This window comes from Diuraphis noxia, unplaced genomic scaffold (assembly GCF_037042655.1).
Source record: "Diuraphis noxia isolate RWA-SAM2 unplaced genomic scaffold, SU_Dnox_SAM2 contig0001, whole genome shotgun sequence".
Taxonomy (NCBI): Eukaryota; Metazoa; Arthropoda; class Insecta; order Hemiptera; family Aphididae; genus Diuraphis; species Diuraphis noxia.
In genome coordinates, this window is record NW_028301711.1 from 86,933,071 (window position 1) to 86,960,794 (window position 27,724).

A 27,724-nucleotide genomic window follows, 5' to 3' on the forward strand; every position below is an offset into this window, starting at 1 on the left:
ATGACACATGTCTACAGCCCCCCCCCCCCTAATGTAAATAATCAAGTATTTATATATTTTATACTGCAAGATTCAAGAACTCAATTTGTATGAATTTGTATGACTATTTTTGGAATTTGTATGCGACCCCCTCCCGCGGAAAAATCGGAAAAACCCATTTTCCCATGTCCCCCCCCCCGATTCGGAATTTTTTACTTTTTCCTATGCCAAACTATTAATCGCCATTTGTATGAATTTGTATGACTATTTTTGGAATTTGTATGTAACCCCCTCCTCCGAAAAAATCGAAAAACCATAATCCGTAATTCCATTGTAACCAACTGAGTTATAAAATCTATGTACTTTGTTTTATATTGTACAAGCCCTCTGAAAATAACTGACTGTCACAAAAAGCCACCATTACTATCGATGTTATTGCATCAAATGCACATGTGTTGTTTAAAACAACATGTGAATCCAAACTTTTTATTCTACAACTTTTGAGTTCTTCTGCGCAAGATCTATTTTTCAACAAAGGTAAAAGCCGTGAATTCCGCGAATTGCTGATATTTACGTGTCGTAAATATGAATTTGGTAGAAGATATAAACTACTTTTAACCTGTTTTTTGCCTTTTCGGTTCCACTCATCCGTTGCCTTATCTTCAAAAAGCTTTTCATTGTCATCAAAGCAGTTATGACAAATACGAATTTCATCATCATTCAGCTTGTGTGCTGAGCATTCTGGAAGTGCGTGGAATGGCTTCATACACATTGCGTACTTATGAGCTCCGTTATTGGACGGTAATGATCCAGAATTACACAATGCGCATCTTAAATTCCGTAAATGATTTGTATTACTCTGTTCCTCAATGTTGTGGTTATCTATCTCTAGCTCTCGTAAATTTTTTGTTTGACTTGAATCATCAATTGGTCTAATTGTTTGATTTACTACATTTGTCTCTGATTCTTGAGTAGAACGCAATAGCAATGCTCCTTTTAAAGAACGTATATGGTTTTCTAAAAATATTTCTATATCTGTGGGTAAAGAAATATGCTTTAGCGTAACATTTTTTAACTTATAAAAACTTGATTCCACTGCAGCAGAGCTAACAACACGTTCTCCATATCCAAAAAAAGGCACCATTATGCCTGACCATAATGGCAGAAATTTCATCATCTTAATTAGATGATTGACTATTTTTGGAGCATACAATGGATTTATACTTTCCTCTCCTTGTACATGACGTTTGCTTTCATTCAATACTGTTTCTACCAATGCTTGAAAAGGGTTCATATCATTAAAACTTTTAAGTAGGTTATCGTTATCTTGTTCTTCAAGGCATGTATTATCGATGTCTGGGTGATCTATAATTGTATCCAGTTGTTGGTCAAGTTCTATATTACCTGTTGACGCAGTATTAATCAACCTCGTATAATGTCGTTGACATGATGTTTCAATGTCAGTATTTCGTATAAGTCCGTTTGTTTCGTTAGTAATTGTAATTAAAAGTGATAGGAAAAATGAGTATACATCTTCAAGCTCTTGACATTTTATTAAGCAACCTATAGTACTAAGAATGATTTCTCTTACCTTTCTGTTTAACAACTTTAAATCAGGCCACTGGCTTCCTAGTCTCATGAAATGAGCTACATCTAATTTAACATAACATTGAGGTAGCCAAATAGAATCTTTGGGTATCTTGTTGGTAATTATGTCTGCGCAAGCGTGTATATAAGTAGTTTAATGATGAATATTGTGTAAATGTTCTTACTATTAAAGAAAGAAGAGCGAAAGATTAGTCACATACTACTTTTTTAGGCTTTGGAACATTGCAGCTCATCCAGTAAGCCAGCCAATTAGAAATACATATAGTATTGTGCCTTTCACTTAGCATATTTGTGACTGAAAAGCTATGACATTTTAATTCGTCGTTTTGTCTAAGCCTAGTTTACTGAATTTTTTCACTACGGATCCTGTTGCGTCAATGATAATTTCAGGATAATTAACATTACTACAATACTTCCTATACATATGAATTTGCTCTGCATTCAATTATTATTTTGTATAATGAACAAAAAATGGATCATATCCAACTTCTCTTATAATGTCTTTAAATTCAGCTTCTTTTTTCATTATAGCAATCGCATAGCTTTTGTTGGGAAACGAAAATTACTAAACGTTATTCTTTTTCCGACCATTAATTATAATTATATTTATAACTATTACATATTTTCATACTATGTAGTATGTACCTACTATCAATTATCATACATATTGTTGTTATCATAATGCGGAACTATTATAAAATTTTTGTTAGTTAGTAAGTAAATAAGGTATTAGATACTTATTATTTTATTATTCTAAATGAAATAAATAAACAAATATATTATCTTGTATAGATATAGTCCAAAGGGTATCCCGTCAAAATAGCGAAAATAAAAAAACGAAAAAAAAACCGCGAATTAAAAATAGAGAAAGCTGTTTGGACGAATCTAGATAAAAGCGAATGACAATAACATCGATAATGATTTTTTCAGACACAAGTAAATTATCAGTTTAGTAGCACAATTAAAGATATCTTTATTCTTTAATCGTGGTTATCGTTAGTAGTAATCGAGTATTCGATTGATGGTTAGTGTAGTTCGTGTTACTTTTACGTGTATAATTCTTCGCTAAGAGCAAATAATATTGTATTAATATGGAATACGTACTCAGTAATAAAAATAAAAAATTCAAAATTGTTGATGGATATACATTTAGAGTTGAAAAAACTATTGAGAACACAATGTATTTAAGATGTACAGAACACCATTGTAAAAGCCGAATGATAATTAAAAGCGAATCTATTACTAAAGGACCGTCAGATCATTCACACGTGGCTGATGCAAGTAAACTTCATGCAAGGATTGTAGTGGCAAATATGAAAAACGAAGCTATTCACACACAACAGTTACCACAACAAATAATAAGTGCTACACAAATACCAGCTGGAGTAGTAGGAGCATGCCATCAGTAAGTTCAATAAAAAATACACTTCGTCGAATTCGCAAAAGGAACGACTGCGTCCCTACGGATCCAAAATCGCTTTTTGATCTTGATATTCCTGAACAATTTAGAAAAACCAAAAATGGCGCACAATTTCTGTTGCACGATAGTGGCCCTTCAAATAATCGAATAATTATATTTTCTACACATGATAATTTAGACATAATGGACAATTATAGTGATTGGTTTGCTGATGGCACGTTTAAAACATCGCCTTTAATATTTTCGCAAGTTTATACAATACAAGTATTAATTAATGAAAATATCATTATAGCCACTATTTATGCTTTACTGCCGAACAAAACTGAAGAAACGTATATTCGTCTGTTAACAACTTTAAAAGAAATTAAACCTAATTTAAATCCTAAATCAATCATGACAGACTTCGAACGTATGCTTTCAACGCATTCAAATATGTATTTCCAAATATAAAACAAAATGGTTGCCATTTTCATTTCGCACAATCTATATGGAGGCACAAAAATATGAATTCAACAAATTCAAGGTTTATCAACAAAGTATAAATTAGATCCTAATTTTGCTTTACATATAAGAATGATATCGGCTCTTGCCTTTGTGCCACCCAACAATGTTATACTCGCGTTTGAAGAATTGTTGGATTCCCCATTTTTTTGCGAAAATGAAGAATTTCTTAATCCACTAACTAACTATTTTGAAGACACGTGGATTGGACGTCGAGGAAGAAAAAATGTTCGGAAATCACCGTGTTTTGATATAATGTTATGGAACTGCTATGAAATTTCCAAACGCCAGGGGGCCAAAACCAATAATTCTATTGAGGGTTGGCATAGAGGTTTCACAGCTCATTGTTAGGTACCATATTTTATTTGTTGATAAATTTAATTAATTAACTTAATATATTTTAATCTTTAGCATCACATCATCCATCCATCTGGAAATTTATTGAATGCCTTCAAAGACAACAGAATTTGGAGGAAATTAAATATGAGCAGTATCAATCTGGAATAAATCATATAAGGAAAAAAAGAAGTACAAAGATTCGGCTGAACGGATTCAAAAATTAGTAAATGGATACGACGAAAATGATAAATTAAATTTTTTTAAAGGAATTGCCTATAATTTGACGTATTAGCTTATTAATATTTTATTAGATACAACAAAAATAATAATTGTTGTCATAATTTTAATTTTTCTTATATTTTCCATTATTTTTTATTCGCTATTTTATTTTTTTAATTAAATGATATTCGCTGTTTTATATTCAATATTTTGTGTTCGATTTTTTATTTTCGCTATTTTGGAGGTGAATCGGTCCAAAGAGGAGGGGCAGTACGGACCCGTGGATGCGGGGACCCCCTCTGGTTGGGCCACTGATTCCAATATAGCTTCATTATTATTATTTGGTACAAGTATGACGACTTTTTTCACTAAAATTAGAAATCTTTCTAATTTATGGTATATATTATAAAAATACTTACTTCTGTTTTCATCACAGTCATTTACCACTACCCTCTCTTTAAATTGCATTACAGGCTCAATTGCAGGTTTTCTTCCAACCATTTTGAAAATGCGCTTCTTAAGAACGGATGTACAAATAGCTCAAACAGTGGAAATATTAAAAAATAGTATAGACTTCAACCGGCAGTTGTTATACGAATGACAGATACAGCGCCGGCGGAAGGGCAGGGCAGAAGGGGCAGCTGCACAGGGCCCCGCCATTTTAGGGGCCCCGCGCCTAAAATGGCATGTAATAATTTGTAATACTATAAATTTGTTTTTAATATTAAAAATACAAGGCCCATCTGTAGTGGTGCCTCGTGTGTTTTTAATGAAGTGCATATCAAAAAAAAAAAATGTAACCAATATATTATATTACGAATAATTTTATGTATATTTAATTATAATTTCGATAGAAATCAGAAATGCGATTGTTGTTTTAAATTTACGATGATAATTGATGAATATTATCAGCTTATATAATAATACGCGTGAGAGTAAAAATAAATTATAAGACTGACTAACAACGGCAACGGCGACGTCTAAAATAATTCGCTGAAAACAATGTAATTTATTATGTGTACATCAATTCCAATAATTCAATTATAACCCGAGTTGCGTGTTTTTCTTTCCGAAAATATACGTATAGTTTATCGTGTTATTATTCATTTATAGTTGAAGAATGATTGTGCACTCCTTATCTTGTATGTGATGGGTGTCCGCATGACCACGAAGACACAATCGGAGTGCACTTTCTGTTGTCATTTCATTTTTTTTTCATTTTAGAGTATTAGACAACTTATATTGGACTGTCTAGTTGTGCGATAACGAATCAATCCTCGACGTACTCTTGTTACGATTATATATGTATTTAACATTGTTTATCGGAAATCGCTCACAACTAGGTTTGTAAAATATATTATTTCTAAATAATTAAAATTATCGGTATCTGTGTTTCATTTCATGGCTGGAATTTGCCACGAAGCAACGTGTATCTATAACTATAAACTAATAGCTATTAATGTGACTTAAGTAGTTAAGTTTGTACTGTTTACCAATCAGTCACCAGTCCAGCAACTGTAATTAAATTGGTAAGTTTTGAATATTTTTTTATTTTTATTATTAAATATTTTTCTTCTAAACCAAAATGTTTGGCCGTGATCGTGATAAATTTCGAAAATATATTAGTGGAAGTGAAAAAAGAAACAACAGAGAGAAGAGTTATAGAAAAAAGAACGTGGCACTTTCGATAAATATGTTATTCGATCAAACGAAGTTATTGAAGTAGCAAATGCCGTAATTTCCACTTTAGATGAAACCGATAATCATATAAATATAGAAAATAATTTAATTGAAAATGAATTAAACTTTGAATCCGTTAATATTGATACAGATAAAATTTTTAATGTTGATAAAAATACGTCTGAAAAATAATTTATTAAATACGACATTATTATTTTTATTATGTATGTACATTGTACATATGTATTAAGACTTGAAAAACTCCGTGATATTTTTTTGTTTTAATGAGTTTTCTTGAGGAATATTGGGCCACAATTTTTTCCAACTTTTTTGAAGTGTTTCTGGCTTAACTCCTTCCTACGCTTCTGCGGCTAAATAAAGAACAGTTTTTATTGTTACTTTTTTTAAAAGATCCATAAAGTTAACTAACGGGTTCGCTTCTTGTTGCTCTAAAAGAAACATGATCAACTTTTTTCTGTAAAGCCGTTTTGTCGTTTCAATAACACCTTGATCCATTGGTTGTATCAATGACCTCACGTTAGGTGGCAAAAATGTCACATAAATTTCACCATCTCGTAATTCATTTTCACTAGGGTGACACGGAGCATTATCTATAAACAATACAGCTTTTTCTGGAAGTTTTTTCGGGCGTATATCGATTGCGCCGAAATGACCTTTTTACCTGTGAAAAATCTATTGATTCCGCCGGCTATCGACTCCGCCGAAGTTTTCTTTTTATTGATTCCGCCGGTTAATATTTGTAAATTATTTATTTTAATGAAAACAAAATATAAAAGGCTTAAATTAATATACAATTAATTTTCAATTCACTCGTAAAAACACTCGTAGTCTTAGAGCATTACCTAAATATATAACTTGAATTTTGAATTCTCCAACTATACTAAACGTCTTAATCTCCCCTAACATATTCTATAATTCAAACTGATACATATATAATAATAAGAGGGCTCGATAATACTAAAATAATTAAAAATAAAAATTATGAAAAAAAAAAATATGTAGAAACAATTTTTGAAGACTATTTAAATAAAAAAATTGATAGATTTAAATATATAAAATTGGCATCTAAGCACTATTCTGAAAAATAAATAAATTAATATCATTATTACATTTTAATTATTATTTACTATTATTTATTTTATTTTACTAAATAATTTTTGCATTTTTGGCGTTTTTAAAATAAATTGTAGAACATTTGATTATTATTTACTATTATTTATTTTATTTTTACTAAATAATTTTTGCATTTTTGGCGTTTTTAAAATAAATTGTAGAACATTTGATTATTATTTACTATTACCTTTTTATTTTATTTTTACTAAATAATTTTTGCATTTTTGGCGTTTTTAATATAAATTGTAGAACATTTGATTATTATTTACTATTACCTATTTATTTTATTTGTACTAAATTATATTATTTTTGCATTTTTGGCGTTTTTAAAATAAATTGTAGAACATTTGATTATTATTTCCTATTACCTATTTATTTTATTTGTACTAAATTATATTATTTTTGCTTTTTTGGCGTTAACTAAATAAATTTTATATCATTATTTTACTATTTTAATACATTTTACTCACAAAAATGTTTGAATTATTTTTTGAAATATTTATATTTAAAATTTAAAAAAATTGATTTAAAAATACATTTTCGGCGGAATCGATAGCCGGCGGAATCAATAAATAAAAAAGTTCGGCGGAATCGATAGCCGGCGGAATCAATAAATAAAAAAGCTCGGCGGAGTCGATAGCCGGCGGAATTGATATTAAAACGGCGGAATCGATAAAACCCCGTTTTTTCTGTTTCAAAAATGTCTTTGTTGTAGGCACAAATGTTTCAAAAAACCAATTTTTAAAAATGTTTCCGTTCATCCAAGCAGATTTTTGTGAAGTGTATTGAGCTGGAAGTGCACTCATATTAACGTTTTTGAAAGCTCTAGGCTTAGCTGATTTTCCGATCACCAAAAGTGGAAATTTTAAATCACCAGAAGCGTTACTGCAAGGATGTAAAGTTACTCGTTCTTTTTTCACTTTATGTCCTTTGGCTACAGAATCTAGTTTTGAGGCTAATGTTTGTTTTGGAAGCATTTTGTAATTCAACCCAGTTTCGTCAGCATTAAATATTTGGCAAGGTATTAAGTCTTCATCGCTAATAAACTTTTCAAATTTCGTTTTAAAGTCTTCACTTGCAACCTTGTCACCTGATAAAATTTCACCACTTACACCAAGTTCACGAATGCCATGTCGATTTTTCCACCGAGACAACCATCCTACACTAGCAGCAAAAGTAGGATCTCCTTTTAATTTTTCATTAAATTTTATCGCGATAGCTTGTAACGTAACACCCGACAACGGAACTCCTTGTTCACGTTGTTGACAAAACCAAATGTACAAAGCCTCGTCTAAAGCTTCGTTGTTTGGTTTTCTTAATGTGCGTCTGTTACCTAAGCTGTCCGCGCTCACCATTTTCGCACAAAAATTTTCAATTTCTATTCGTTTTTTTTTCCAATCCGAAACGGTTTGCTTACCCACTCCTAACTCTTGCGCGATTTTTGTTAATGATTCACCAGCATCAATACGAAATAAAGCTTGGAGTTTTTGTTCCATTGTTATAGTCACTTTTTTACGTTTAACCGAAGTTGTAATTTTATGTTGTTTTTATAATAAGCAGAGGAAAAAATAAACGGAACGGTTTACACTGGTCCACAATCACCACTAAACGAAATAATATCACAATACATATGTACCTAATCGAAACGATAAGTTTAAACCATATCTTAATTATGGGTATTCCCGAATATATATATTATACATGAAATAATATCACAATACATATGTACCTAATCGAAACGATAAGTTTAAACCATATCTTAATTATGGGTATTCCCGAATATATATATTATACATGAGTACTAAATACGAAACATAAATTGTCCGGATTATCCGGATGTCCGGATTAGCGATGACCGGATTAGCGGGACTCTACTGTATTACACTCCGACTTAAGTGAAGTATATGAGCTGAATGAAAAACTTAAGGACGGGATTGGCGATTCTTCATTAAAATTGATACACATATAATTCAGATTTTAATAAAGTTTGCTTAAGGCTGACACACATTGGAGCAGCAGCAGTAAATATGTCTAACTGCGTTATATCGCGACTGCTGCTACCACAGCATGTGTGGGCCTTAATCACGGACTAAAATAGAATGGACTGATATCGAATGTCTTATCAGTGTGACACAAATGTTTCTCTAGACAAGGTACCAGAGTACACTACATTCAGCGCCATCTATGGAGAAATAATCGTAACAATTTTATTTCTATGAACTTAAGGGGATTGCAACGCACGTATTTTTCATACGTTTTAGACCAATAAGCGGTGGTAAATTACACATACTTCGGAATGTCCGATTTAAATTTTTTATACCTCTTTGAATTCATTGATAAAATATCTAGGCTTCTTAGGAAGTCGATTTTCAATTTTCAATTTAAATTGCCCTTAAAATAACCATTTTTTTTATAGAAATCCTATGAAATAATTGCATTACATTTGTATTTATTTTGGGCACATCTGATTTTTAATTTAAAAAAGTGACTCCTAAGAAGCATAGTCTAGAAGTTTATAAATTCAACCATTTTTTCGAAATTACAATCGAACTTCGGGAAGTATGATTAATTTACTACCGCTTTTAGTAGTTTTTATAGTCATGCAAATAAGAAAATACTTAATTTTTTGCAATAGAATGACATGTGCGTGCGCGTGTGAGAGTTGCTTCCGGCGCGGTTGCTCGAAGTGACAGCGATTCTCGGAAACAATTAGCAGATAAGGATAACTGGATAGGTATACAAGAATAAGTAATAGGCAACAATAATAATAATAATATTTTTCCAAAATTAAATACAATCAATATATTATAATATACTACCTATGAATCATTTTATTTGAACACTACACTCTGATCAGTAAAGTTGTCTGTAAGTTTCCGGTGGTTTGTGCTTTTATTTTATTCTTTTACAAAATGGGTAAAGACTGGCGTTTTGGCCAAAAAACTAGGTGTAAGTTAAGTGCACCTAGGTTAAAAAAACACCGATTGAACAATTTACAATCAAGAAAGAAAAAAAGTGTTATAGATCAAAGCTGCGATGATCAGGTAATTATATAAACAGATATTAAAATTACAATAATATAAATATTCTAAAAAATTGAAGATTATTCTCTACCTATTCATTATTCTTTTATTTTAATTGTAACAGGAAAAAACACATTTATTAGTGTCCGAGAATGTTTTGATAGATGATATTAAGAATATAGAAATTACTATAATTGCGTTTATTTATTTATTTATCATTAATCATGATATCACATAAGTGGCAGTAGTACTTAATAATAGTAACAACCATATTATATTCTACAAGATCAAGATGTCATTATATAATATTTAAGTTAATGAGGTAAGCGTAAGATTGACAGTTTGACACCTATCCTATTATAAACAAATAACATACCCGGATTTTTATCGCTTGTATAAAACTATTATACGTATTTTTTGGTTACAAAATTCAATAAATATAGATAATCATAAACGGTAAACGTATATTACAGCAAATATATATATATATACAATATACATTTTATATAATATATATAATATATATATATATATATATAAATAATTGTGTCTGACCGTCGCCACCGTAAACTAGATAAGGAAATAAACCATGAACTGTGTAATCATGCGGGTAGCGGGTGATGGTTGGGAGGTATACACACACTAATGATAATTTACTACGCACACACATGTACGACTTGATTAAAAACATCTATAATTTTGCCTATACAGAACCCCTTAAAAATTATCCGTTTGCAATCCCCTTAATCATTTTATTAAAACAACTTAACAACTAGTAAGTTAAAACTTAAAACTGAAAATTCTCTAAAAATCTAATATAAAAATATTACAAACCACAAATTGGCATCTTACAATTACAACTATACATTATTAAGTGTTTACTAGTATATTATTATCACTAGATAGCGTTGAACATAGTGTACTTGTGATAGATGTGCAGTGTATCGGGGCAGAAACATTTGGGGATCAGACCCCACCACCTCGCCGTCCCTACCACCGTTACCAGTCCATTCTATCTTAGTCCGTGGCCTTAAACTTAATACACCTATTATGAAATTTTTCTACAGTTTATCAAAACTTGCTTTCTTTATACATATCTAATAAGTAACATTGAAAAAAAAACTTACATTGCAATTATTTAAACTATCGTTAACTAACTATGAAATTAAATATTTAATTACTGCAGGATGATTTGAAGGCAAAACATACGGCCTTAAAACAAAGATATGACATGGCAATGTATATGGAAAATGAACATTTGAAAAAAAAAGTTGTGGGATTGGTAAGATAAATTTAACAGCTAATCTACTAATACTAATAACTAGGGCCCGGAAGTTAATGCATTTACATGTTTTTTTTGAACCATTAGATTTATTGCTAAGTGAGCTAGAAATGCATTCCAAGACAATACAAAAAACATATCAAAAGTTTATAGTGCATATTTTTGCATATTTAGTGATTTTTGAATTTTAGAGCATATTTCCTAAGTTTACAATTTTTTAGAGCATATTTTATAATTTATAAAGATACAGTATAAAAACTCGTAAATAAATAAATACATTTATATTGAGAGAACTTACTAGATATCCTTATATCCTTATATCATATTTTCAAATTTCCATTTGCCATTAAAAACAATATTTTTCCCCAATTGGTTTTATAATATATTAATATATATATATTTATAAGTTTTAACTACAGCTAGCTTTATCGGCTTTATTTTATTACGTCGATCGACGAGCGCGCCCGTGCCGAATTTAATGTGTTTAACTTGCTCAATATAATATTCTATTATATAAAATAACCGCAAGACCGCGGCCAACGCACCAATTTCTTCGGTTGATGTGGAGAGGAGCTTTTCGGTGTACAAAAATTTGTTGGCAGATAACAGGCGGTCATTCAAATTTGAGAATTTATCAAAATCGTTGTTTGTGAATTGTAATGTGTAAAAATGTATATTAATTAATAAAGTAATGTTTTTAATTACCAGTCAAAGAAATTGAATTAAAAATCGTGAGTAGCCCGTCAGAAGTCGCGTATGAGCGCGGCGCTCATTCCGTTATTAATTTAGCTACCACTGGTTTCAATTTAATTTTTAAATTGTTGAAAACTACGTATACCTTATGCTATCTTATCTAGGCCCTTTTCTAAAAATAAAATAACCCGGTCCTTAGTCTTGTGTTGAAATGACAATAGATTAAACTTGTCAGCAGGGGCGTCATTTCATGTTTTTTTTCGGGTGTGCGAGGTTTCAAGCAGGCCATTTTGAAATTTCACCAGGCCATATAAAAATAAATATACAAACGTGCATTATCCTGTTTTCAATTATTTCTATACATTATGGACCGAATAAATTCGGAATCATTGCATCAAAATAAATAGTAAATATCAATTAAGATACTAAAATATAATAAATAATTAATTACCTACCTTAACAGTGAAAACCAATAATAATTTATGCATAATAAGCTAGAAGAAGAATTAATGCAACAGCAAATAAAAAAAAAAGGACTTAATATCTATATTAATAAATTGTCATTTATTTTCATAATTATTATAATTTTGGAAAAAGCAAAGCGCTAGAAAAAACAAATTTTTATTTAAATAAGCGGATATCGTCGATTTTTTAGTTTAGCAAATATATCTACAGCTTCTTCTAAATTTATATTGTTAACTTCTTCTTTTTCAACATTAAGTACCATCAGATCATTAAGTCTTTCATCACCCATGGTAGTGCGTAAATATGACTTAACTCTTTTAAGTGATGAAAAAAACCTTTCATTTGATGCCGTTGTAATTGGTAAAGTTTTTGCCAATGAAATAATTTTTAAAGTTTCTACAAAAGCGATAGGAAAATCTTTTAAGCAAATTGCTATGGTGTCCAAATCAACATCATGTTTGTAATTAAATAGTGCTTTTGCTGATGGAAACTCAGAAGCAATTTGAATTTCATTAAAGTTAAAATAACTATAATGGTTTATAAATAGTTTTAAATAAAGACTATCTGGATTAAAAAAATTGGGACTAGAAGGGTCAAAAATTTCAAATAACTTAAATAAGTTATTGGTTGATTCTGAAAATCTTTCATTAAGTTGCATAATAAATCTGAAAATGAAAGCAAGCAAAAAAACTAATCATTAATAAAGCTACACTAAGCATATAGCCCAAAGCATTAATATCATTATAGGATATTTACCTGTCAATCACATCATATAACACATCAGTTTTTATTTTTTTAGTACTATTCTTTGACTGTGTAATTTTTGATTGTCCCAAAGTACTCATAACAAAATAATCTTCAAATTGTTTTGAAGGTTTGTATTTTTGCCGTAGTCGGTTATTTCTTTCATCGTCCCTTTCTATAGGTATATTATTTTTAAGTGCACATATTTTAGCTTTTTCATAAATAATTTGAAATTGTTCTTCTGATCGATACTTTATGAGTTCATCTTTTAAAGAATTGACTAAATTAATAGCTGTGGGTAGTAAAATTTTAGAATTTTGGAGCTCACTCGATAAACAATGAACAGTGCTCAAAACTTGTTCCATGATGTGCAAAATTAAAACAAACTTAAATGATGAAAATTCTTCAAGTAAACCAATCGCTCTAGCAGTTTGATCATCCTGGACTGTCAAAACTTCTAAAACATCTTTAATTTCTGTGTAGCGTAATAGTATTTTTTTTTAAGAAGTATGCCAATATGACCAGCGGGTTTCAACGAGACGTTCCAAATGTATTTCTTGTAATTTTTTATCAGCTTGTATTTTCATGAATAATTCATAGCGTGTATGTCCGTTCATTAAATACTTATATAATGACTGAACAGTGTCAAAAAAATTAACCACAACTGAATTATTTTGGATTGTTTGTATCAAACATAGATTTAGGCGATGGGCATGACAATGTATATATACAGCATGTGGAACAATATCCGATACTCTTTTTTGTACGCCAGAAAATACACCACTCATCACAGATGCTCCGTCGTAGCATTGTGCTATACATTTATGTATATCTAAATTATTCTCAGTTACAATATTAAAAATTTCTTTACTTAGACTAAAAGCATCAACTTTTCTCATATGATAACAACCTATGGCTTTTTCATGAATATTTAATTCATTGTCAACAAATCTAATTATAAATGATAGTTGTTCCTTTTTTCCAGCATCTTTAGTTTCATCGACAAGTATTGAATAAGCTCCACTAGCTCCAGTAAAAGACATTTTTTTAATTATATTTAACCTAGTACAATAAGCTAATATTTTAATATAATCATTCTGATACTCAGGTGAAGTGTAATGGCCATATCTAGCTGATAATTTTGTTATTGTTTTGTTATCACCAAACATATTTAGTAATTCAATAAAATTACCACGATTTGCTGATGATATGGGCTCTTCATGTCCTCTCAGTGCAAGGCCTTGTTTTGACAAATATAAAGTTGCTTTTAACAATAAAAAAGTATGTTGACGATTTTCTTCAATGTCCTTTTTACGACCAGCTATTAGTGAACTTGCTACAGTACTATATTTATTCACATTTAAAAACATTGTATATTTCTCATAATTTAATTTATGTTTTTCACTATTCATATGCTTTTTATATGATTCTGTTTGTTTCCTCCAACAATTGAAACCTTTATTAATAAATGTATTACAAACTTCAGTGTCCACTGTAAAATGTCGACAGATAAAACAATATACCATGTCTTTTAAAATGGAGTATTCTATCCAACTAAAATTACTATAAAATGTAGAATTAAATGATCTTTTTCCATTATTTTTTGGGTAACTCAAAAGAATGGGTTGAACTGGATCATTATACTTTGTAAGAGATAAATCGGAAACCTAAAAATATATTTAATTAGGTTTAGTTATATTACAATTATTATCATTCATTTTTAGCTTTCTGGGAACTTTATACTAACTTCATTTTTATGTTTTGTTATTGGTTCTGTACCACTTGTATTTAATTTATAATCAATATCAACAATTTGAGTATTGGCGCTGTTTGATTCTATGGCATCTACTCTATCAGAATCTATGCTTACTAAATTATTTACATTAGTTATGGATTCATTTTCAATAGCTTCAATAGCTTCAATATCTTTACATCTTTCAACATAATCAGTTCCATCATTTACCAACTCATTGCTATCAATAGTAACAGATTTCTGTAATTCCAAAATAAGTATATTTGTTATGGATCAATAATTGAATACATCATCATAAACTATTTTAATATGTACTTACAATAATTTTCACTAAATTATTTTCATTATTTTTAAACATGTTTGCAATATTGTGACAAGAAGAACTAGCTGCTAATAATAACTTCTTATTCTTTTCTCGTTGACGAAAAGCGCCGCCTTTTCTTTTTTCACTCATTTTAAATTTTAATAGTGAAATTGTAAAATAATAAATTGTATGTATTTTATAATGTAGCATGTGAAATGTATGATATGATATGTATGATAAGCACAAATGGTCTATCCATTCTTTATTATCTATGGTGATACCATGTTATTGCCGTTACCCACGAACTATGATTATAATCATAGTTCGTGCCACGGCTATAGATAGTACGTTAATCGTGGTTCGTGCCGTTACCTTATCTATTGCTTACTGAATTAATTGATAACACGATATTTGTTTATATTTGTAATTTAAAGTTGTAATCATGATTGACAGTATACCAATATTGATAAAATGTCAATATAAAATTTAAAAATTAAAATACGATTTAATTTTAATCATATTAATAATTGTGCATTCGTGGCTCGTGCATTATTTTTAGGCTTCAGCGGGGCGCAGGCCAAGGCTTCAGCAGGGCGCAGGCCAATTGGAAGTATTTAAAAATTAAGGGGTGCTACCGCACACCCTGACCCCCCCAAATGACGCCCCTGCTTGTCAGTTCTGATAAAGTGAGCGGCGTGCTCATTCGCGACTGTTGGTGTATGTATTTTTCTCGTATAGTTTTTTATATGTATATACATTTTTTTTTTCATCTCCAAGTATATTTTTTTTAACTAAAGCTATAATTAATTATAATGCATGTATTTTAATTTTTCAATTCAAAATATGATTTATTATTTTGCAATAATTATTATGTATGTATTTTTAAATTTTTATTTCAGAGATTTCTATCTTAGTTTTTTAATTGTAATACGTTTTGACCTAGTATTGTAACTACCATTTATTAATAATAAATAAATAAAGTGATCCTAATTAATTATTCATAGTAAAATTCTCATTTACAGTTCGATTTACAACATTAATTAGTAAAAACTGGGAAAGTGAGCGCCGCGCTCATACGCGCCTAACTGTGTTACTAACATACACGCGCCTACTGACGGGGTAGTATCTCATAAATTCGTAACTAATAATTTATTTTCCTCATATTTATAAGTTAAAAAAAAAAAATAAGAGCATATTTAAGCGCATATATCAGGATTTTTAAGCGCATAAGTGCATACATATTTCGTTAGTTTTTAGTGCATAAACTTCAGGGCCCTACTAATAACTAAAACTAAAATACTTAAAATAATACATACTATTAAACAAAAATTACAGAAAAAGGACATAGAAAAAAGGTCACGATAAATCATATTGAGGAGTTTTTGGATAAAAAATTGGCTAAATTGGAGAACAATATTATAGGGCAATTTCAACCCTCCAATTCTACTAACACGATTACCGAAGAACCATGTAAAAGCCGGAACAAAGACACTCCAACTTGCGACCAACTTCAACCTCAACAACCGGCAGTCAAAACATTTAATAATGAATGTATAGATTTGGTGGTAAAGGTAAATTTTGCACATTTATTAAATAGTTAACATCACAAAGCCAGCAAACCTGTTTAAAGAAAAAAAAAATCAAAAATTTAATAAGTACCTACCTACCAAAGTAATATTTTATTATTTAAAGAACATACTTACTCGTAAATAATATTTTACTATAGTGCACGGAATGGTGGTGTCCTATGCATTCAGACTTCAAAGGATTGGTGAATTTGGTCAAACCTATAACCGAAGAAGACACATCTATTATAAAAAAGGCGAAATATAGATATGCGTATTGGACCAAAGGAGGCGTGGTAATCTAATAAGAGGATATTTTTATAATCAATATTAACGATTGTGAAGTTAGCCCCACCAACTCGTTCGATCGACTTCAAACCGGTGCCAATATTTTGCAAATTAATTGCAAATATTTGCAAATTGGGTTTCACAATTTGCAAATTGATACAAACGTCGCAAAAAAAATTTTTCTTTTGGTGGGGCTAAATTCACTCAGCCCCACCAACTCGTCCGATCGACTCCAAACCGGTGCCAGTATTTTGTAAATTAATTGCAAATATTTGAAAATTGGTTTTCACAATTTGCAAATTGATACAAACGTCGACAAAAAAAATTTTCAATTATGGACCAACGTTTCGAAATCTTTGCCATTATTTAACAAGTTATTTGCAAGTATTTGCAAGACTATTTTTAGAATTTGCAAGACCAAACTTTAACCGTGAAATAAAAAAAATTAAAAGTTGGACCAACTTCACATAGCCCACCCAAGTTGTCCCAGAACTTCAAAATTGGTATCAAACGAAAGCTTATGATTACCAAGAATTTGCAAGTCTGTTTTTAGAATTTGCAAGTAGCTCGCACAAACTCTAAGAACTATCAATGTAAGGAAGTAAGACCACCCAAGTTGTCCCAGAACTTCAAAATTGTCTACTTGCAAATTCTAAAAATATACTTGTAAATATTTGCTAATCATAAGCTTTCGTTTGATACCAATTTTGAAGTTCTGGGACAACTTGGGTTGGCTAACTTCCTTACATTGAAAATTATTAGAGGTAGTGCGAGCTACTTGCAAATTCTAAAAACGGACTTGCAAATTCTTGGTATTCATAAGTTATTTTTAAAATTCGCAAGTAGCTCGCACGACCTCTAAGTAAGGTTAGGTCTAGGTTTTCTTTACAAACAAAAATTTTGTTTTTACAAACCTTTACAAACAACTTACAAACCTTTAGTATTGTTTTGATGTACAGTTTCAAAAGTGGGGGAGGGCTGTGGAAATGCCCGTGCCTATAGCCCATATATAATGCCCAAATTTAATTTTAAAAAATAGGAATTATTCAAAAAACACGTATTAGTTTAACACGTAAAAAACGATGATAAACGATGACGTGGCGATTTCTCTGAAAGCCAGTGTACCTCAACATATGGTCCATGCCGATGTGCCGACTGCCAATGTTGCAGCTGGTGTGGTGCGTAAATAGTTAATCAACCACTGACGTAAAATTGCCGCATGGCACGTTGCGGTCACTCGCACATTTTCGTGGACCGTACTGTAGTCTGTAGTAGTATGATATTATAGAATTTTTATTTTTATCGTATCATCGGCATCGTGTATTATTGATAAAACCTTTGAACATTAACCAACATTGAATCAAAAAAACCTCATATCAATAGAACCTTTACATTCTCAGCCCGCGAATCGCTGAGGTACTGAGGTAGTTTTGATGAAAAATTAATAGCGTTTCCAATCCCCTCAACTTTTAACTAATGTAAAATAAATAATGCATGTTGCTTACAAAACAAATGAAACCACTAGGTTCATAAAAAATAGAAATACCTAAAGGAACACAGCACACGTTTGATACCGCAACGCAATAACAATAATTTTGTTTGGAAGCCGTTCTGATAAAAGTTAAAAATAAACAACGCCAAGAGATAACGTTATGCCACAGTGGTAATGCTCTGTATGCCGCCTTCGTTGTAGGCCATAACCACGCCCATCGTCTACGAGACAGCTGAGTCCGCCGGTCCGCGCGTTATATTTTTTATATTATTATTCATTTAAGATTTTTTTTGGGGAAGTTCATAACGATACAGGGAAAAAGTATTTTAGGTGTCGCAACGCTAAAAATGTAAAAATCTACCCACATCTATTAATGTATGCCATAGATAAGTCTAATATAATAGATAGGCAACTCCTATGTTATAAAAACATAACGGTGGTTGTACGATAGAACTATACACAGTACAAAACGCTCCTATAGAGTTGCACCACCCTGATGTATGCTTTAAAATAATTTGTATGTTTATGTATTTTAAAACGTTTTTCTTTTTTCTTTTATAACATCAAGGAAGCTATTTATTTTGTTTATTAACGTGTGTAATATTATCAATTAATTATTTTAATTAAAAATATTTCAAGAAGTGGATTATTTATTTTACATTAATTAAAAGTTGAGGGGATTGCAAACGCTATTAATTTTTCATCAAAACTACCTCAGTACCTCAGCGATTCGCGGGCTGAGAATGTAAAGGTTCTATTGATATGAGGTTTTTTTGATTCAATGTTGGTTAATGTTCAAAGGTTTTATTATCAATAATACACGGTGCAGATGATACGATGAAAATAAAAATTCTATGATATCCACAGATATATAAAAATACTAGATAGATAACTTGGAAATGTTTTTGAAGCCAAAAAAATGGCCGAAATTCACTTATCTAAGAGGTGAATGTTTAAATTTTCATTACACTGATAAAGATATTATTGTTATCAATTTGTCATAGTATGATTAATATTATAAATTATAACTTATAAGTTTAAACTTAAAAGTTGTATAGGACATAGGTAGTTCATGATGTTATAATAACTTAACTTACTTACATAAGTCTTAAACACATATTATTAACTTTTATATTTAACGCCATAAAATTATCACACTTTATCATAATTTATATTTTGTAAACATTCACCTCTTAGAAAAGAGTATTTCGGCCATTTTGTCGGCTTCATAATTATTACATCGTAGGGATAAAGAGTCGTCTATCTAGTATTTTTATATATCTGTGATAATATCATACTACTACAGACTACAGTACGGTCCACGGAAATGTGCGAGTGACCGCTACGCGCCATGCGGCAGTTTTGGGTCAGTGGTTGATAAACTATATACGCAACACGCCAGCTGCAACATTGGCAGTCGGCACATCGGCACGGATCATATGTTGAGGTACAATGGCTTTCAGAGAATCGCCACGTCATCGTTTATCATCATTTTTACGTGTTAAACTAATACGTGTTTTTTGAATAATTCCTATTTTTAAAAATTAAATTTGGCCATTATATATGGGCTATAGGCGTTTATCCGACCAAGATTTTTTTATTCAAAATTTAAAAATAAACTAATTAGAATAAAAAATTTATATCGGATCAAAAAGTATTGGAAATGCCTATACTATTAAATTTTTTTTTATTCAACTAGACATTGATTTTTTACAATTAGGGTTTGTTATTCCATTAGTTGTTTTTATTCTATTATAATTTTTTTTAACTATTCAGGTTTTTTTAATCAAGTAGACTTTTTGAAATAAAAATGGCTGAATTAATAAAAAAAAATCTTAAGTGAATTATTTGCAAAATATTGGCACCGGTTTGTAGTCGATCGGACGTGTTGGTGGGGCTGAGTGAATTTAGCCCCACCAAAAGAAAATTTTTTTTTTGCGACGTTTGTTTCAATTTGCAAATTGTGAAACCCAATTTGCAAAATATTGGCACCGATTTGAAGTCGATCAGACGAGGTGGTGGGGCTAACTTCACAATCGTTCAATATTAAGCATATATTAAATGAGTAATTTACCATAAATTAACAGGTTCGCTGTTGTACAAGAGACAGAAAACGTTCTATGGCCACTGCGTCGTACGAAATTCCATCATGCTGGCCTTTATCCATGCCCATGGATATGGATAAGTTAACTGCTGACTTTTCTAAATTGAAAAATACTTAAAGTTAAAACTAAAAATTGTCAATATTGTAAATTATTATAAAATATAAAACTTACTTGATACTAGAATGTCTACATAGTTTTTCAGATTCTAAAATATAAATGCATGTTAATATGATATAACTGTCAACTAAAGTCTGAAGTCTAAACACACTATGTTTATAATTAAAGGTTATATGTTAGAATTTAGTTTACAAACTCGAACTCACAAGTGTAGAGTCTGTAGATACCTGTAGATACCAACTACATACCAACAAAATACAAACTACATTTAAGTATTATTTAATATTTATCCATGAAAATAAATGAATGCAACAGGGGCCAACAGAAGAAATTTTATTCTTTTACTTTTCATAATAGATTATATTTTAATTTCATGGGAAAATAAATGTATTGTACCTACACATATTATGGATGCTACAACTACAACAATTTCAGCTATAATTGCTATATACATTAATAAAGTAAATATGTATGCATGAATATAATAATGTATATCCTATAGGTATAGTATATAGTATTGTCATAGTACGGAAGCGTAGTAGTGCCAACGAAAAAAAAATATTGTAGGTAATTCGACTTTTAATCTCGAAATTTCGACTTTTAATTTCGACATTTCGACTTTTAATTTCGACACTTCGACTTTTAATTTCAACATTTCGACTTTTAAATTTGACATTGCCATAATGTCGACTTCCAAAGTCGATATTTTAAAAATGTTGACTTTAAATTTGACATTTTGTAATTTCAACTTTTAATCTAGAAATGACAACTTTTAATCTCGACATTTTGTGACATTTCGAGTTTTAAATTCAACATTTTTATAAGCATATTTTTTTTGTCATGACTCTTGAACATACTTTGTCAGTTGTTCACACGCTCTACATCGAAATTTTTTAAGTCTTTTATTCTACTATTCTCTGACCTCTGTAGTCTGTACATGCAAGTGCAAAATCATAACTCATACGTATAAACAACACAATGTCCTTAAATAATGAGATAGAAAATTATTTTCACATGAGTTTTAGTTACAACGAAATATTAACACATTTGTCAAGCAATGGGATGGATATAAGTCTTCGTACACTCAAACGAAAATTGAAGCAACTTTGTTTGTACAAACGCATTAATTATACGCCAATGAATATAGTGAGAGAGTATCTAGAAAATTGTACTCTGGGTTCAAATCAACTGCATGGTTATAAGTGGATGCATCGAAAATGCATAGGTGTTGGATTTGTTGTTAAACAAGAAACTGTTAGGACTCTTTTAAAAATTATTGAACCTGAAGGTGTAGAAATTAGAAGTCGGAAGAGATTAAGGAGACGACAATATTATAATCCAGGCCAAAATTATACGTGACATACAGACTGCTACGACAAACTTAAACCATATGGAATATCTATAAGTGGTTGCATCGATGGATTCTCTAGATTAATACTTTGGCTGGAAGCTGCACCTTCTTGTAGTGATCCCAGAGCAATAGGAAGTTTTTATTTAAATACGGTAGAGGCATTAAGAGGATGTCCTATCACATTAAGATTTGATAAAGGTACTGAAAACTGCCACATTGAGCAATTTCAACAATTTTTACGTAGGAATAATACTTCACGTCGCCCATCATTTTTATATGGAACCAGTCCTTCTAATCAGCGAATTGAATCCTGGTGGAGTATTCTAAGGAAACATTTTACTCAATTCTGGATGGACGTATTTCGTCAATTAAAAGATGATGGACTATTTAGCGGAACATTTCTTGATAAAAACCTGATCAGATTTTGTTTTTTAAACATTATTAAGGTAATTAATTAAAGTTATTTTGTCTATTTGTATTTAATTACCTATTTATTTGGGAACATAAAATAGTTAATAAGTACCTATGTACGAACTCTGTGAACATTAAAATAATTTCTCCAAAATAATTCACTTATATGCATCTACTATTCTATATTAAATTCTAAAACTATTGTATATATAAATATAACTATGTATATATTAATTTTACAATGTTATTTTTATTTCTTTAGTGACTAAACCTAACTTTTTTGGACACTAAAAATGCTTATTATCATCAACAGTATCTTTTCTGATGAGAAAGTGATTCTAATTAGTAAAAAAAAATTCCAAAAAATCTCGAAAATTTTCAAATTATTTTGATATTCAAAATTATAAAATATTCAATATTTTTCATAGATAAGAATTTAAAATTTAAAACAACGAATCTCATAAATAATTCATACCTTACCTAATAATCTAAAAAATATATAAGCCGTTATTTCTTACAGGCACTTTAAGTTTAAATTTGGACAAGATTGTAATAATTAAAAAACCAAGAAAAACAATTTTATTTATTTCGTTGTAATTTAAAAATATTATTCGTGGGTAATCATATATGAAACATTTGCGAGTATATTGTTTTATTTTATAGACACAATGACATTTTTAAATGTAAGTTTTTTGGCAAAAATTAATTTAACTTACTGTTGAACTAATGCCTAATGGTAAAATAAATATATAGACAGATTGTCTTTGCTGCTCAGTCGTTTTTTGTATACAATGATTTTAATTAGTGACCCACTTGTAACTTACTGTATAGCAGTTGTTGAGCTTACCCGCTTACCCGTTTTTATTTTTTAAATCTTATTTTATTACATTAAAAATTAATTTATGTTAGTAGTTTTTTTATTATATTTTTTCAATGTAAATTATGGAATTAATATGGATCTTTTACAGAAAGAACTCAAAGAAATGATGCTCGAGTGGAATATACATAGAATCAGAAGATCCAGGAATAGTATATGTTGTTATGGTCGACCCATAACTATGTTTGAAGTCCCTGAAGAGTGTAACACCATAAACTTTATTCATACAGTTGAAGTCAGTGAATTACAACTCTGCAAAAATGAAAACATGTATTCTACAAATATATGTTGTGATGAAACTGTCTATGAACTTTGCAATATTATCCTAGCAGAAAAAATAATTTCTTTACCTGATGATCCTTACAGCATTATTGATGTATATATTATGTTAAGAAATACAATCCAAGAAATAATAAATTAACACTTAAATATTTAAAATTGTAATCATTTATTAAAAGTTAAGTTTTTTAATTTCAATACAGCTTAAGGCTGATACATAATTAGGTCAGTTTATTAGTAGTGGTTCCATGTTTGAATTCTTGAGCGAGCTTCTAAACAACAACTACTGAGCAAAAAAAAATAACACCAAATTGAGAATTTAAATAATAAGAGTAAATTTAAAAGTAATTTTTAAGAGGATGCCTCACCCGTTTATGTTTTCTCGGTTTTACAAATGTACAACATAGCAAATTTACTTTTACCAGTTTTGATAGTATACTATAGTTTTGATGTTAGAGTGAATTGACTTATACCTAATCAAACTTTTAGGTAAGAACATTATCTGTATTCTCATGTTGGGTTTTTACCATATTATTATCATTAAGTAAGTTATGAGTATGTAAAATATTAAGATTTTAAAATACTTATAACTCACTTAAAAATTAAAATACCATAATAAAAAAAAAACAAAAAAAAAACGAGAAAACAGATAATTTACTTACCTGAAAATATAATTATAGGCCAATTCACTTAAATATCAAAACTAACAGCACACTATTGAAACTGGAGAACATTAATTTTTTATGTTGTACATGATGTGTAAAACAGATACAAAATATGTGGGTGAGACGTCATCTTAAGGCTTCTTCTTAACTAAGGTGTTAGGATAAAAAGTTCAAAACATTATAATTTATGCTATGTCCATAACCCAAACATTTAAATCTAAAATTGAATTTATCTCGCTTCTCAAATCAATAAATCTGTCATAAGATATTGGTAAATCTAAAGTGATTGTACATGTATGTGCAATTGGAGATATAGAATAATTATCTTTTGCAGAAGTGAAATTAATATTAATACAATCAGTGATAATATCTGACACAGTAACAAAACGAAGGAACTTTGTGCATAACATTTGATCAGCTTCTCGTATAAATTTTTTTAAAAATCCAAACACTTTACGTTTAATTTCACTTTCATCTTTATCTAGACACATGAGGTTTTTCAATAAGTTAGTCGACGTTGGTACCTTATTTATATACATTTCTTGTAGGGATATTTTTGATATTATTGGAATAACTTTATTTCTTAATTATTCTGACCAAATATCAATTATATATTTGGGTCGCTGTATAATTTCTTTGTGCGCAATTTCAGAAATAAAATCTTTGATATTTTTTTCATTCACTATTAATCTGCAATCAAATTCTTGAAGTATATCTAATAATTCATCTTCATCTATTTGTTTAAAATCTTTAAGAGCATTTTGCAAAATATCTTTGGATTTAAAAGGAAATATATTCAAAAACCCGTCAACTAAATCTTGATTATTTACAACTGTACCACAGATAACATATTCCATGAATGGTTACGCCAGACTTAGAGGAAGATATTGGATGTCTCTCCATCCAATAAAAATTATTTTACCAATTGCTCGCCATTGTTCGCCATTGTTCGTCCTGAAAATCATGTCTGATGATAGGTATTTTACAGTTACATCCCGTAGTGGCCAGTTTATAAAAACTAGACCAAAATTCTGCCAATAAATCTTTAAAAACTCCGCCAACATCAATTGCATTTTCTACACTTCCGCTGGGTAAAATCAACTCAAATTGAAATTGAGGATACATTTTAATGTGTTTAAAAGCTTCAATTAATTCATTGAAAATACGTCCTCTGTGTAGAATTAATTTTGTTTTCTCTTCTAAAGGTTCTGGTACAGTATAATAATTATGGTCTATAAGATTGCTATGTATTTGCTGTTCCACATTAACATCAGTTATTCTTTCTTCGTTTTTTAAAGATTCCATCCAAAATGTTCTCAAAATTATCATTGTTTGATAACCAGAGTGATGTAGGTGAATTTGAAGGTGATACATCAAACAAACTTTTTGTTGAACCTGCAACAACATAATCTGACACTGTTTTTTCTGGTGATGAAAATATTTTACAGTTTATATTTGAATCATTTGAAATTCTATCTTTAAGATCTGTTAACAAGTAAAATCTCAATGAATTTAATCCTGAAAACAATCAAAAAATAAAATAAAATGTATTACTATGATAAACACAATAAAACTAAGATAAACATATTCATCAGATAAAAGTATGGAGAATGAAAATGTGCTTAATTAAACGGGAACCAATTCGGTACCAGCCAAAAAACTATGATAGTGTTTCATTGTACTAAGAGAGTTAATCAGTCTATTATTATTTAATTATTAGGTACCTGTTTTTAATTAATATAACTCGGCTACGGATAAGTCACCAGGCAAAACATTCCGTTGAAAATCAAATAAATCAGTTTTAAATTGTTCAATTGGTCCAAAGTTAGATGAATTACCATTAGGGAAAAATAATTGTACAGCTAAATCAATAAAGTCTGATTTTACAAAATTTTTATTAACATGTACTTTCCTTGTACCTCCACCATATCTTGTTCTGACCTAAAATATATTATACATATAATTAGTAAAAAAATATATTAAAGTTTAATAATTAAACCATTGATGAAATACGGTCTAATTGACATAACTTTAGACATAAAACTTAAAGAAAGAATTATGTTTAGGATAAATTATAGAATACTAGCAGGACCTGGAAATGCATTGCTATTGCTAGGTTTTTTTTTATCATGCGAGCAGTATATAATTAGGTAGACAATCTACTTGTGGTAGATCGCGGACAACTCATGGTGCATTGGTAGGTAAGTGTATAGTTTAACTTTTGTTAAACATTTGTTTTTCTTTCAGTGATAACCAAAATAACCAAAAAAAAAATATTATTTAACATTAATTCAAATTAATAATATACATTTCAAAAACATTATTTGTTATGTAATATCACTTGTAATATTATCAGCCGTATAAGCAGAGGAATATTATGTAAAAAAATATATATTTTGGTTATAATTTTTATTACTCCAAAAAACGGAATGCAGTGTATCACTCATTCATTTTAAACACAATCAATTTATTTTACCTGTTTATAATTAGAGAATTCAAAGTTAAGCCATCCAATTTCCACAAATCTATTAGGTAATGAAGTATGCTGCTTTTTTTTGGTACAAAGCTATAAAAAAACAAAAACCAAAATGTATGTTGTAGGTACCAAATAAATAATACTTAATGCACAAAAGTAACTTAAAGACTATTAAGTAGATCTCTGATGATTTTTTGATTAATTATTATGTTTATTTTTTATTAAGTATTTTATATAATTTATGCACAATAAGCATATGGGAGCAATGTAACAAGAGAAAAAAATAAACAGATGAGAAACGTGATTAAAGAAGCCACTCAATAATGACACTATAGATGCTGTGATTAATATATTAACATTATTTTAATACTGCTCAGGCAGTGGGAGGCTTTGAGTGGGTACCATCTGTTGTCTTAAATATATTTATATTATAATTACTAGGTACTAATCTAAAACTCTAAAATATAAAGGTAGAACCATTTTTTTGTTTTTAAGCAGCTACTATTAAACTTGTTTGGATCCACCTTAAATAATAAAAAAATATATAATATAATAAACCTTAAGCTCCTTAAATTCATTCAGTTTTTTTAAATTTAAATAATTATATAATATACAAACCTTTGATTTGGAGAATCAATGAAAGACTCACAAATGTCATCATTATTTTTTTTTACTTTAGACATTAATTTGTCAAATAAAGCAGATTTTCTTTTAGACACATTAGTCTGTTTAGCAAAATTTATTAATGCTAAGCGATCTCCATATTGAGGCAAAATAGAGCATAAAAATGCATCTTCGGTATACATGCATTTTATAACATTTACATCAATCTGAAATGCAATATTAATTTTTAAGTTGTTAATGAAATATGGGTATCTAAATTTTAACTCCCCTCTCCCTGCAAATGTCTTGGGATACCTCTGGAACCAAATATAGTAAATGTCCCAGCTCCAA

At 29.6% G+C, this 27,724-nt stretch overlaps 2 protein-coding genes and 1 pseudogene across 2 annotated transcripts; 2 read left to right on the top strand and 1 right to left on the bottom strand.

Moving 5' to 3' along the window:
- Nucleotides 1-12,934: 12,934 nt before the first annotated feature.
- On the bottom strand, nucleotides 12,935-15,294 carry LOC149062323 (zinc finger MYM-type protein 1-like; annotated as a pseudogene).
- A 292-nt stretch (nucleotides 15,295-15,586) lies between these two features.
- On the top strand, nucleotides 15,587-20,711 carry LOC149062324 (uncharacterized). Its single transcript, XM_089215292.1, has 5 exons — nucleotides 15,587-15,596; nucleotides 15,704-15,754; nucleotides 16,480-16,715; nucleotides 16,871-17,005; nucleotides 20,577-20,711. Exons 1-5 carry the CDS (start codon nucleotides 15,587-15,589, stop codon nucleotides 20,709-20,711), a joined length of 567 nt encoding a protein of 188 aa, XP_089071418.1.
- Nucleotides 20,712-22,412: 1,701 nt separating this feature from the next.
- Nucleotides 22,413-23,771, top strand: LOC149062325 (uncharacterized). Its single transcript, XM_089215294.1, has 2 exons — nucleotides 22,413-22,508; nucleotides 23,442-23,771. Exons 1-2 carry the CDS (start codon nucleotides 22,413-22,415, stop codon nucleotides 23,769-23,771), a joined length of 426 nt encoding a protein of 141 aa, XP_089071420.1.
- The last annotated feature ends 3,953 nt before the right edge of the window (nucleotides 23,772-27,724 follow it).

Bases quoted from the DNA above. Each gene is read 5' to 3' on its own strand.
- LOC149062324 (XM_089215292.1), top strand. The intron at 15,755-16,479 runs GTATTTAAAAAT...CAAAAATTACAG, and splicing joins AGGGCGCAGGCCAATTGGAA to AAAAAGGACATAGAAAAAAG. The intron at 16,716-16,870 runs GTAAATTTTGCA...ATTTTACTATAG, and splicing joins GTATAGATTTGGTGGTAAAG to TGCACGGAATGGTGGTGTCC.
- LOC149062325 (XM_089215294.1), top strand. From the start codon at position 22,413: ATGGACGTATTTCGTCAATTAAAAGATGATGGACTATTTAGCGGAACA. The intron at 22,509-23,441 runs GTAATTAATTAA...GATCTTTTACAG, and splicing joins GTTTTTTAAACATTATTAAG to AAAGAACTCAAAGAAATGAT.